Source organism: Mizuhopecten yessoensis, unplaced genomic scaffold, assembly GCF_002113885.1.
Source record: "Mizuhopecten yessoensis strain PY_sf001 unplaced genomic scaffold, ASM211388v2 scaffold6135_1, whole genome shotgun sequence".
In the NCBI taxonomy this organism is placed as follows: Eukaryota; Metazoa; Mollusca; class Bivalvia; order Pectinida; family Pectinidae; genus Mizuhopecten; species Mizuhopecten yessoensis.
The window spans coordinates 2,150,326-2,163,862 of NW_018406397.1; the positions used below are offsets into that span (position 1 = coordinate 2,150,326).

A 13,537-nucleotide genomic window follows, 5' to 3' on the forward strand; every position below is an offset into this window, starting at 1 on the left:
CATCAGACACACCAAAATTTATCTTATCTGAAAAACTGAAACATATTTGGAATAAAACTCATCAGTTTGGTATGAATGATAAAGGCTAGTTTGTTTTGAACACAGGAATTGAAAACTTATTGAGCCAGCTTTTGAAAACGCCATGTTTCGTTAGCAAAGAGTGCAAACATTTAGCCTTTATGTAAACTGAAACATGTTTTCAGAGAAGTGCTTTATATAACAATACGAATCATGAATCGAACCAAATACTTATCGGACACAGAAGACTAACTGACCTCAAGCTGCTGTTGAAGGTAAAAACAATTTTTGTCTGCCTTATGGTTGAGGTACTGGTTAGCTGCAAATATCACAGACTTCACAACAGATGCTGCCTCCATTTCAATTGGTTGTTTCTCTAAACCTTGTGCAGCTGAAAAAGCAATGGAAATATTTTATTATTATACAATGTAAAAACATACTAATATTTTTATAAAGCTACTGAGCCTGTAATCTTTAAATCAAATTAAAAAACTCTTGAAACAGGTTTTACATAAACTGATCAAATTCACTTAACTAAGTTTCAACTGGGATATACTGTACTGGTGACGCAAGCAATAGAATGGGATATTCATTTCACAAAATCTTTGATATACAAAATTGTATATCAATAACTGTATAACATAAATTCTTACTTGGAACCCAGATTTTTAAAAGACTAGTGCCAACACTAATGATCTTTCTTTTTTTGGGAGGAGGGGATAATGTCATTACTGTTCCATAGTAAATGATGACTTTATGATGCGCTGGAATACTGTAATAGGAGACAGAATGATAAAAAAACCACAGATGGTCTGAATTTAAAGACACAACAAATGAAACAGTCATTTTAGCATCACTGTCACATATAAATACACTACCCCATACTTGCCAACTCTCCCTATTTTGGTGGCAGACTTCCGATTTCGGAACCTATTGAGCATTTTTAACCAGTGAATTTGTTATATTATTCCTTTTTTCTAAGATCTGCATGATGATTTCATCTGCAAAGATGTCATTTAAAAGTTATTTATTCCCTAAGGATCCGGAGTTCATACACATATTTTTATTTATGCTTTTAATTCTGAGCATGCTTATTCTCCCCCAAGGAAAATTTAAAAACTACGCAAGTATGCTGCCATTATGAACCAATAGGTACGTATACATAACATGGTCATTGGGACTTGGTGACATTGGTGATGTCTTCTTAATTCACCTCTCCATTGTGACATCCTTCCACAGTTACACATATCATATTTTATAAATTACCAGATCCAAAAAGCAGAAGCTAGATGGTACTTTCTCTTAGTGACCGTTTAGCAGTGTTAGAACTAAATGGTAGACCAATAAACAATGACCATGAAAAACATTCAAATAAAAAAAACATCATGGAATGCAACTGAACTGTAGGCCTAAACAGTCTTAGATCATCATCAGATATGTAAAATGGATGATAGACTTTAGTATCAACTTTGTACTTCACATTAAGCCCAAAATCAACATCAGGTTAATAAAAAAACATTTGGATAAGGAAGCAATGATTTAGAGCGATATGGTATTCACAAGTCACATATTATGATGCCTGTCAGATTTTATTGTGTATCAAAGTCGACTCATGAAAGAACGGTTTTAAAAGTAAAAGAAATCAACGACTGCCTGACGTTCCGTAACAAGTGCTTGCATGTAAAAATAGCTTTGTTTACACTTAGAAACGTCCAAATTTCTTCGTTTCGTAAGGATAAACTCCCTTTTGCTATATATAATGTGAATGTATAAGATGGATCTTGGTAATTGATTCATACATTTTTTCGATCAATGACTTAAGACTAAAAAATTCTCATGAAATCCATTTCTTCTTTTCAAATTCCATCTTCCCCGGGTGCCGCCATTTTGGAACATTTCAAACTTCGCGGGGTGTCTTTTTCCGACAACAAACTATAATTCATGCCATGAAGTAAATCTTAAGTAAATATTAAAACATCATATGTTAAAATGGAAATATTAAAACAATCATATTTCATTTTTATATTCCGATTGGAAAATATTTGATGAAATAGTTACTGCCCACAATGCACCCGCAAACATGTCTGCGCCCATGATAAACAACACATGAACTAACTATTCACCATATATATTCTGAACTCAGTAAGTATGAAACTTAACACACGTTAAAAATATTCCAATATTTTACACGGTCAAACTAACCTTTTTGATGGTAAGTAGTCCCTGAAGGCGTGGAATTAGGTTACTTATCAAAGTCCGGGGTAAAAGCTAAAGAAAACGAGGGGGAAATAAGCCCTTCCTGCGCTAGAAGTGCAAACTCTGCCCCTCCCCTTCCGCCACCCCTTTACAACTATACCTTGACATACATTTCACATGTCGATGGTTCTGCCTTCTAAATCTTGGTAACTAAGTAAAAGCTGAGAAGTGCTTCATAAATTACACACCTACTACCTAGTACTAATATTAATATACCCAATATATAAAAAAAATCTCTCGTCGTCAGAAAGCTACGTTATCGCAGCTAACCTACTACCTAGTGCATTCTACTGAACGCATGTAACAGCACCTACATTTTATGCATGAGTTAATTCCCTAGTGCTTCCTCACATATATAGCGTAACTGGACTGGGTCAATCGTCGGAGGGTCCTGGGTTGGAACCTTGGTCTGGCCATGCATTTTTCCGTTTCTACCACAAATATATCAAAATGAAATCTATAACATTTAGAAGAATCACGAAGTCCACATTTGGGTAACTAAAAATGCTACATGGACATTTTCATCAATGATGCGGCTATATTTACTAAACTGAACGCACATAGATTGTAAGACATGTAATGAAATGATAACTATTTGCAAGGTCTGTCAGAAAAATATTTCTGTCTGTGACATGATATATATACAGCCTTACAACAGCAATCACAATTTTTATTTTGAACAGTGGCATGCGTAGACTCCCAAAGAAAACAAACAATATCTTACATAAGGTACAGTGTATTTACAATAAGTAGTGTAGATATATGTTTGCTGCTATTTTGTTGATATGTCAAAGAATGGAAATCTTCTGAAAGAAAACATTATGAAAATTGTTGGTGCCTGCATGAGCAGTTATATATGAACCGTTCGTACTCAATAAACCAGAGTACTGATTTAACTGTTCAGGATATGCAGCTGTGAGAAAAGTGTTACATGCACTTTCAGATGAACACTAATAATATGCTTGTTGGGTGTTACCTATGTATCTGCAAGCAAACCAGATTGACACTTGATGTTTTCTATCAGCGTAATTTAACAGATTTCAAGCACTAATACCTTAAAACAAGTTATTTTCATTTCATCAAATTTGGCCCTCTGGCTTTTTAAAATGAGTTAGCCCAGTGTTGAATTCACCTATGACCATTAACTCTAACACCAACATTACTGACCAACCCTGATGTATATTAACCAAAACTCCTTATTTTAAATGTAATATTTTTACATTTCATTAAGAATTTGCACCATCATTAAGAGAGGGTAAAAAACTTGTGTCCTTGAAAATTTCCCACTTAACTGTACAATATATATTAGTCCATGTACAGGTACTGGTAGTGGTAATGAAGTTCAATAGCAAGGCTTGTGAAGTTTTGTTTGGTCAAAGAAATTTCAACAGTGTTTTGCAATTATCTGAATATTTACTATCTATTTGTGTAGATTGTCTACATCATTTAAAAAATTTGAAGGCTCGCAGAAATAAACATGATGTCTGAATCGGACGCAACAGCTGGAAATATAAATGGATTTGATGGGATCCCTGAAGGACTTGACTTGAAGAAGGCTAAAAACTGTCTGGATGATGTGCTGCATATGTCACTGAATTATCTCCCTTTCTGCAATGCCCATTCTAATGACTTCATCATTGACAATCACTGGGAAAACCACATCCCACCTGTAGTCAGAGAAGAACTTATGAACATGACAGACCAGCAGCTGTGTGACTTCCCAGCTAAATATATAGAAATGTTAGAAAATGATGGTAAGAATGTCGGTCACACGGATCACAAAATGGCTGCTGAAAATTCTCGATGGATCCACGAGGACCTTGATTCCTACCTGCAAGCAGCGTGTAAAACCAACTTAAAGTCACTTGATGTTTTGGTTGATATTGAATATTTGTTCAGTGAAACAGGATTGGTTAAAGACGTTCTCCAAATTCAAAATTTCATGACGGATAAGAAGTCGCATGAGGTGGACATCATGACCTGTGTGTGTTCCAGATTGGCCAGTACAACAGGGGCTGATGTGGTAAGTCTTGTTGATAGTTACAGTACTGTCAGGGATAAACCTTTTTGTAAAAGTTTGGGTCCTAAACATGTAATGTTTTGGTAGTACCATATAAAAATATATATAAAATATGTCCCCAGCAATGGTTTTGCTTCAAATTGATATTGAAACAGTGTGAAGACAGGAGTAATATGTGTGGACATTAGTGGTATAATATTATATATATACAGCCCAGAGAAATGACCTAAATAGTCCAGTTCCTGCTAAGCCTCGAGAAATGTTTCACCTGCCTGCACGGTCAAACCCCTGAAGTACACTATAGACTATAACTAGATCAGATATGAAATAACTATATAAACTATTTCTAGTACCTAAATATCACTAAGATATTAAAAAATACACAAGTTTGTCATGAAAATGGAGCAATGAAAAATATATTGTTGGAGCAATGTTTCATATCAACAACAAGTTTGTATGAAGGAAAACATATTAATGTGATGTAAATGTTATATACGAGATAATAATGTTTTCTGAACCAGGAGATAAATGGAAAAAAATGTTCTTTTTAGTTTGTAATTTTTTTTTATGAAAGTTTCTTGATTGTTAAAACATATGACATCAATTCCTGTCCAGCAATGCCATTATTTTTCAGATTGTTGACATAGGCAGTGGTAAGGGCTACCTCAGCACACAGCTTGCCCTCAAGTGTCACAAGACGGTCGTGGGCATAGATGCCCAGTTGATCAACACCAAAGGGGCCATAAGAAGGGCAAAAATCCTCACCAAGCAGTGGAATGGTCTAGTGCGCAATGCCAAGGAGCTTCATGACACTGGGACTGTCACAAAAAAGAGCAACAAATTCAAAAAGAAACTTAAGAAAGAAAGGATGTCTGCCAGTATGACAGAGGGAGAGGAAGATACAAGTAAAACTAAGATGGAGGAGGCTGGTCGGGAGGAGTTTGATGGACTAGGGACAATGTTTGGGGAGGAGGGCACTATAAGATTAACTGACAGTGCTGAGTGGAGTTTGGATCCAGTGACTGATCAAGGAGTGTCAAAATTGACAGATGTTGACAGACAGTCACCAAATACTACACCACAAGGCACAGATATGTTTGAAAATCAACCACAGTCGCAGATAAAGAAATCAACAAACTTTGAAATTGAAAATTTTAGTAACTTGACACTTGACGATGCAAAATGCCATGTAAGCAGTTCTTTAAACATTGGCGGTTCAACATCTAAAGTAAAAGACTGTCCTCCTAAAAAGGATGATGAAGCAGTTTCAGGCATCAGAGTTGAGAAAGAAAATTTGCAGTTAGATTCCAAAATCACGTCGAAGAAGAAAAAAAAGTCTTCAGACAAAGGACTAGGGCCTGGGACAAATCTCCCCTATATTCCTGTCACACTTTTTGTGGACACATCTATGGATCTTGTAGAGGTTGTGGCCGAGGCTCTCGCAGATCATCCGTCATCTCCAAGTAAATTCAGTGACAAACGAGGAGAAACAAACCTGATGTTAACTGGTCTACACACATGTGGGGCCTTGGGATCCAGCATGCTAGAGCTGTTTGTCAACAACCCCGCAGTCAAGGTGCTGTGTGGGGTGGGCTGTTGTTACCATTACATGGAGGAGAAGTTCAATCCAGACTGTCCACTTGTTGGTATGTACATGTACATTGCACATTATTCAATCACCCAATGTTAAAGTACTGTTGAAGGGTGGGAGGGTCAGAAGCAGTCACATACATTTATGTACTAGTTTTTGTTCAGTTCATGTGTAAGCTTTTACTTATTAATAACTAAAATGTTTTTTTGAAAGCTCAGTCCATAATCGGAACCTAATCTTAGTTAAGATATAACTTATTTTACCAGTATTTCTCAGGACCCTATCTGACTTACCTGTATTTCTCAATACCCTATCTTACTTACCTGTGTTTCTCAAGACCCTATCTTACTTACCTGTGTTTCTCAGGACCCTATCTTACTTAACCTGTGTTTCTCAGGACCCTATCTTACTTTACCTGTGTTTCTCAGGACCCTATCTTACTTTACCTGTGTTTCTCAGGACCCTATCTTACTTTACCAGTATTTCTTGGGACTCTACTTACTTTACCAGTATTTCTAGGAACCCTATCTTAATTGACAAGTATTTTTCTGGACCCTATCTTACTTTACCAGTATTTCTTGGGACTCTTCTTACTTTACCAGTATTTCTAGGGACACTTTATTACTTAACCTGTGTTTCTAGGGACCCTTTATTACTTAACCTGTGTTTCTAGGGACCCTTTATTACTTTACCAGTATTTCTAGGGACCCTTTATTACTTAACCTGTGTTTCTTAGGATCTCATCCTAGGTTGCTATGATGTATATTACTCAGTTCACTACATACATGTGTTTCTCACAGTATTTTAATGTTACTATCTACCAATATTTCCCGACCTTATCTTAACATAGTTAAGGTTATAATCTACTGGTACTAAAACAGTAAGTAATACATTTGTAACATGTTAAGATTACTAACTAAAATGTATATCTCCATTTTCACAGAGGACAGTTTCCCTGTAGGATTCCCAATGAGTCGGCATCTCATTAATAAGGAAGTGTACCTGGGGAGGAAGGCGAGGAACTTTGCCTCCCAGTCCCTCTACAGACAGGCACAGGACACTGAGGTATTCACCAAACAAACTGGATTATTCTGTTGGAATTGAGTCCATTAAGGATCCCTGTACCATTGCCAAAAAACTGTAACTAAGACTTGGAAACTGTTTTTTGTGGCATGACTAGAGCTTTGATAAATAATAGATATGAAATAAACAAAATATTAATCAAAAACAATGGTCTGAGTGTAAAAATGTTGCAGGCGAGACCTGATTTGAAAACTGGACCTCAGATTGCTATACTATTGCTCTAACTGTTTGAGCTACCTGGTCAACTGAAGAGGTATGGCCAAACAGTGCTACAGTTAAATCCAAACAGAAGTTAAGGGGAGGTTACTGTACATAGGAAAAACTGCAGTGCAGTGGGACAGGGATCCTTAAATGATGATTGTTTTCATTGAACAAGTAGAAAAATAGTAGAATGGATATTGTGTTGCTACCAACCGATGCTTCAACTCCAGTTCTAGATCACATGTGTACTAGATTCAAGGTAGCTTGTGTACCTAACCTTGACCTAGATCTAGGACAATGCCATCACCCAAAACGAATACAGATTGCTTTCTTAAAGGTACACTAACAACCTAGTTCCAGTCTTAAATTTCTATGTACCTGGTATATACATTTACCTATGTATGGCATTTATGTTATCTTACCAAATTTCAGTTGACATTCATGTCAGATATGAATGCCATGGCCTAATCGTTGAAATCAGTGTTATTGTGATATTGGATACAACTCACCCTCTCTAAAAGATGATACATACATTTATTTGAACTAAATGTTGAATTTTAAACATGCAGCTTTAAATTTTTGTGAGAAGAAAGAAAAAAATGTTAAAATATAAATATATTAAACCTGCTTTTAGTTGGCATTGATATCAACTTGAATGCCAACTGGATGATGACGTATGTAACATGAGACACTAATTTCATAAAGACTGATGCCAACAGAAAGTGGTTTAATATATCAATAATCTCTAGACCTCATATACAAAATCATATACTGTATAAGATTGATCTAATGAAGAATTGATTACTGGTATGTTAAATTGAAGCTATGTAATTACTTGCTGTTGTAGCTGTCATTTGCAACCTATCCTCGCTGTCTGCTGCAGAAGATCCTTTTGGATGTAGTCGGACACATAGATCCAGACTGGAAGGGTCTCCGAGGACTGGGGGGTATGACTCCAGACATGCACCAGTATGTTATGAAGGCATTTACCAGACTTGGACTTCCAACAGACAAGGTAATATATATTTCAAACCGTTTTTTCGTAATGACCATATTTTCACTATTTATATTCTTTAAACCCATTCACCCTTTAAGTCACATTTGAACCTTACCAAATCATAGACTGGGCAAGTCCAGTTTAAATATGTAGGGGTGAATGAGTTAAATTTGGGCAGACATTAAACTCCAAACAAACAATTCTCTACTTTGCCCAACACCCCCACAAAATAAGGGCAATATAATCTCTATGATGTGGAATACCTCAGTAAACAAGTTTCAGTGGCAGCTGTTAGGATGCTTTCTCCGGTTTGACACCGCTTTGTCGTGTTTCTACGGTTACACCTTGTATGAACTCATAACTGAAAAAATATTTTGTCACTGTGAACAAAACTGTCCTCCTTTTTCTCTAGATAACACCAGAGCTGGTTGAGGATTACTGCCACAGATATATAGAGGACAGGAAAAAGCTTGCAGCCTTCCGCCAACTCAAGTCCGTGTTAGCCCCCACCATAGAGTCGGTAGTACTGCTAGACAGGGCCTGTTACCTACTAGAACAGGTAAGAACGAGGAACATTACGATGAAGCAGATAAACCTCATTGAGTTGAATTTGCTAATTCCTCTTTAAGTTTTCCGTCAAACTGAATTTATTAAACAAATCTATAGTGGAATCATGTATTACAGTACTTCAATTTAATGAGATAATTTAAATTAGCAGAGTTCAAATGTGTAATCTATTTTAATAGACATCAGTTCCTTATAAAGCTGATTTAATTCTGAGTTTTGTGCTGAGGTTAAAAATCAGAGATAGTCAGGTTAAAATGTTTTATTTCTTACTTGGTACATTCGAACACTGCTCAATCCTTCAAATTTATTTAATTTTTTTTTCATGACACTCCGACAGAAATATCATGGAAACAAAGTGTTCCATCCAAAAGAATCAACAAATATAGTAATCTTTACAGGAAACAATAGAAATATAAGCATATTGCTGTCATTAACTTTATGTGATGTTTAGTATTCCTGCAGGTTCTTATCTTGATACATTGGTATTTATGTGATGTTTAGTATTCCTGCAGGTTCTTATCTTGATACATTGGTATTTTCCAGGAGTGTATCAGTCAAGTGTACATGGTCCAGATGTTTGACCCAGTTATCTCCCCTCGTTGCTATGGAATTGTCGCCATTAAGAAGACATGATGACAGCTCTCACCTCCTATACCTATGTACATAGCTTGTAACAATCTTTTTTGAATAAATAATTTCTTCTACATTCACACTTGGTCTTACTTTTCAGTAGTTTAAACAAGATTCTAAATACATAACGTATTTAAATGTTATATGTATGTTAGATACATATTTGTATTATTTCAAAACTTTCATGAAGCTATTGAGGTAACACATTTTCAATATCAAAATAGAAGATATTATTATTCTATCTTATTCTTAAAACTACAGAATATGGAAAATAATACATTCTGGAATCAAGTTTTGAGGTGCAACCAACAGTTTTTGCAGTAAAGCTTCTTTAATATAACTCCCTCTGTTTCCATGGCAAGTGACTGAGGTTGTTTGGGAAAAGGCAAAACTGTCCTGTAAAACACTATAAATAGTGGGACAGATGACCTAGTGGTGCCTTGACAGTACACAATGTATGTAATTACGTTGTATTATATAACACTTCTCAATTTCATTTTAGTTTTCTTTCATGTCACTCAGACAGGAATTAGTTGTTTGATAGAGTTTCAAGAATTAATTATATTGCTGGCTGTTTTTCAGGTTCTTGTTAGGATGCGAGATTGACATTGTTGGTGTGTGAGTCGCATCAACACACACAGAAGAATGGGGGACAGATCTGGGGCCCCAGACCCTATCTATGTCCTGCGCGGCTCAACCAGCCCTGTGTCCAGTCTGACCTTTCACCCCTCTGGCCAGCTTTGGTCAGGGGGTCTGAATGGGTATGTGCATTCCTGGAACATGGTTAGCAGGCGAACAGATTCTCACCTGGATGCCCATCATGGTCTGTCTGTGTCTTGGATAGAGTTTCTAGACTCTGGGAAAATGGTCACTCAGGGCCGAGATGGCTTTGTCCACTTCTGGTCACTTCAGGAATCACAACTGACCAACACAGGTACTCACCTCATATATTTGATCTGTGATATAATAAGTACACAATTAAATGTCTAAAATCCTTACAAGAATATTTTAACAATACAAACTGTTCCCATAATAGCACACCTAGCTGATGAAACTTGTCTTGATCACTATAGCCCTCCACCACTTCGTCGTGGGTTCGAGACCTTATGTGGGGCAGTCGCCAGGTACTGGCCACAGATTGGTGTTTTTTCTCCAGCAACTCCAGCTTTCCTCCACCACCAAAACTTGACACGTCCTTAAATGACCATAGCTGTAAATAGGATGTAAAACACAAACAAACAAAAGACACTTGTAAACTTAGTCACGTTTTTGCTTTAGATGATTCAGGTAATTAAATTGAACTTAATTGATATTATATGCGACAGGTAAGGGTTATATCTGAAAATAAACCTCTCTACAAAATGAACCTGTATAGTCGGGTTTCTTTCTTCCAAAGTGCAATAAGATAGTAAGGTACTTAACCCTTTCACCCCTAGGTAACTTGAGTAGACTCTACCATACATTCATCTGGATGAGTCCATTATGGTATACAGTGGTGAAAGTTGCATATTGTTATACATTTGCATGATGACATCCCTCACAAGAAGAACTAACTTTATAATGAAGACTTTGTGAAAACCAAACACTTTTAACTGTATTTCTTTTGTTCCATTATAGGTAGCCTCACATCGAACCAACAAGGATTTTGCGCTGGCTGTGTCCTGGCGACAGACAAGGGTCACTCCGTACTAGCAGTCCCAGGGAGAGAAACGTCCCAAGTGGACATAGTCGATGTCCCTACTCGTAAAAATATAGGAAGTTGCGTCCCTAAGTCTGGGACAAAACTGGGGATGTGTATGGCTCTCTGTAAAACTGAAAATGACTCTCAGCTTGTTATTGGTTACGAGGATGGATCTGTGGCATTATGGGATATCCGTACGTTTACGATGGTCGACAAATGTTCCTTGTACCCAGAAAGTATAATGTGTGTTAATTACAATTCTCAAGTGAAGAAAGGGGCTGCTGGGTCTGTTGATGAAAGACTAGTGACCTTCAGTTTGACCTCTGACAGTAAAATTGAAACAGGACGTGAAATGAAGGCAACAAATCCAGGATTTAATCAGACACTGTTTCGAAGAGACGGTAAAATTTTAGCTACTGGTGGTTGGGATGGAAATGTGAGATTATTTAGTGGTAAATCATTAAAACCGTTGGCTGTATTGACCTACCACAAGGAGAGTGTTCAGGCCCTAGCCTTCTCCACAGACAGTATACTGGCCTGTGGGTCAAAGGACCAGCACATCAGCCTGTGGGATGTCTATAGGTGATAGAAAGAATGAGAAATTACGCGTTAATAATGTAATTTTGTGTCCTTTGTGATCATTTGCATGCTAGATTGATTTCGTCAGTGACTTTATTGTTTGATTGATTGTGTCCTGCCAGTGACTCGACTACTGAAGAAAGATTGAAACATGATCAACACATGATAGGAATCAAATACGAGACATCGCTGTGATAATGAAATCAATACGAAAGAATCAATTGTTTAACCTGTATACAGTGCAAGTTTGATGTGTATTTTAAGGGTTCTTCACAGTTGGGTCAGTCTGCGAATCAAAGATATGCATTTCTTGTCAAGTAAAAATATTCTGAAGTAATACTACAGACTGAATAATCTTTTCAATAAAAACTACAGATCTGATAATTTTTTCTGGTAATAAAAAACAAAATACAGCTTAGCACAAAGTTGTATTTTTCCACCATTATTTTTGTAATGATGTAAAACTGTATTGATACTTTTTTTTATAAAACTGCTTTAATTCTCTTCAATATGATTCATAGATTTGGAAATATGTAATATCAAAGTTCTTCTTTACACACAATGCACATATTAAACATGTTGCAATGTTTCAAGACTGACTGGTTCTTTTGTCAAGCTATGACTGCATTTTAATTATCTTAGCATTTTCTCCACCCTATCGAAATCCTGAGACAAAAACTAGCCTCTACAGTACTCCAGACCCTCTACTGAGCTATAGCTGCCAACGTGTGATTCCTGTGGATCAGGCATTGTAAACATCCAATTATTGCACATACATACCGTATAACACAGGTGATAAATACTGAAGGGAGGGCTTGTTACCAGGCAATGACCGCCTTCCCTAATACCTGAAAAGTAGGTATCACAGTGCATATGCATGTCACAGGTAAATTATGGTTCTTATTGTGCTGTATCCATAGATTCAATTATTGTATGTACATCAGCATCCAACCCTAGTAGGAAATAGTAATGGAAACAGCTCCGTATCTGAAACGCCGGAATTAATACTCAAAATTGCTTGGATTGGTGATAAAATCTCCCAGTTTGGTGAGACATCTCTCCAGAAATACAATTATTTTATTGTTAACAATAGAGGAATAATGTTCACTGTGAAACTCAGAAACACTGTGTTATGGTCCAGCAGATTGTTAAAATTCTTCAAGTATTTACCAGGAAAAAAAAAAAATAGGAACAATTTCTTTATCCCACAGCAGTCAGGAATATTGATTGGCAGATTTTTCAATGTTCGGCCTTGAGCCGCCAGAACCTAATCATGAAGATATAGATCTGACTACAGCATCATCTCAAGTGAATACTTAATTACATCTGTAGCTTGTTCTTTTTCTAAAAAAATATAATTCAGCAACCCACAACATCCTGTGGGTAATAATTACATTTCTGTAGAAAATTTATCAAGTCCGCCAATGCATGCAGTCATACAAATGCAATATCGTTGTTCACTCCTCAAATGAGACATAAGCATATAATCATGGACATCAACAACCAAATACAATATCATGTTGGAAACTCTAAAGAAACCACTGGGTGTCCATGTTTAAACACAAGCATTTGCTCTTCAATGCAATACAAGAGGATTCTACTAAAACTGTTCCTGATGACATTTCGAAACCAGCTTGGAAACATCATAAAATTATTGATGATGTAGCACAAATTTGACTCTAGTCTTGTTCCTACAGATAGTCATGACTCTCTGGTAGTTCTAGACTCTAGTCTTGTTCGTACAGATAGTCACAACTCTCTGGTAGTTCTAGACTCTAGTCTTGTTTGTACAGATAGTCACGACTCTCTGGTAGTTCTAGACTCGAGTCTTGTTTGTACAGATAGTCACGACTCTCTGGTAGTTCTAGACTCGAGTCTTGTTCGTACAGATAGTCACGACTCTCTGGTAGTTCT

At 36.6% G+C, this 13,537-nt stretch overlaps 3 protein-coding genes across 6 annotated transcripts in view; 2 read left to right on the forward strand and 1 right to left on the reverse strand.

Annotated features, from left to right (window-relative positions):
* The window catches only part of LOC110451582 (protein CIP2A homolog), a 28,020-nt gene extending 26,114 nt beyond the window's left edge, over positions 1–1,906 (reverse strand). For 2 of the 3 annotated variants that reach the window (XM_021499689.1, XM_021499688.1), the window contains exons 1-3: positions 1,818–1,906; positions 672–790; positions 276–409 (exon numbers count right to left, since the gene is read on the reverse strand). In XM_021499689.1, the coding sequence (XP_021355364.1) occupies positions 276–409; positions 672–747 (210 nt within the window). In that variant the 5' untranslated portion in view covers positions 748–790; positions 1,818–1,906. The remainder of the gene's footprint in view (positions 1–275; positions 410–671; positions 791–1,817) is intronic. The other variant, XM_021499690.1, reaches the window with a different exon arrangement.
* Positions 1,907–2,087: 181 nt separating this feature from the next.
* On the forward strand, positions 2,088–10,032 carry LOC110451584 (methyltransferase-like protein 25). Of its 2 annotated transcripts, none has more exons than XM_021499692.1 (8): positions 2,088–2,160; positions 3,736–4,297; positions 4,929–5,940; positions 6,829–6,950; positions 8,017–8,184; positions 8,579–8,725; positions 9,277–9,392; positions 9,946–10,032. In XM_021499692.1, exons 2-7 carry the CDS (start codon positions 3,752–3,754, stop codon positions 9,364–9,366), a joined length of 2,085 nt encoding a protein of 694 aa, XP_021355367.1. In that variant the 5' UTR covers positions 2,088–2,160; positions 3,736–3,751; the 3' UTR covers positions 9,367–9,392; positions 9,946–10,032. The 2 variants fall into 2 exon arrangements, with proteins under 2 accessions (XP_021355367.1, XP_021355366.1); XM_021499691.1 differs by having other exon boundaries at positions 2,133–2,160; positions 3,707–4,297.
* Positions 10,009–11,630, forward strand: LOC110451620 (guanine nucleotide-binding protein subunit beta-like protein 1). Its single transcript, XM_021499741.1, has 2 exons — positions 10,009–10,297; positions 10,981–11,630. Exons 1-2 carry the CDS (start codon positions 10,009–10,011, stop codon positions 11,628–11,630), a joined length of 939 nt encoding a protein of 312 aa, XP_021355416.1.
* The last annotated feature ends 1,907 nt before the right edge of the window (positions 11,631–13,537 follow it).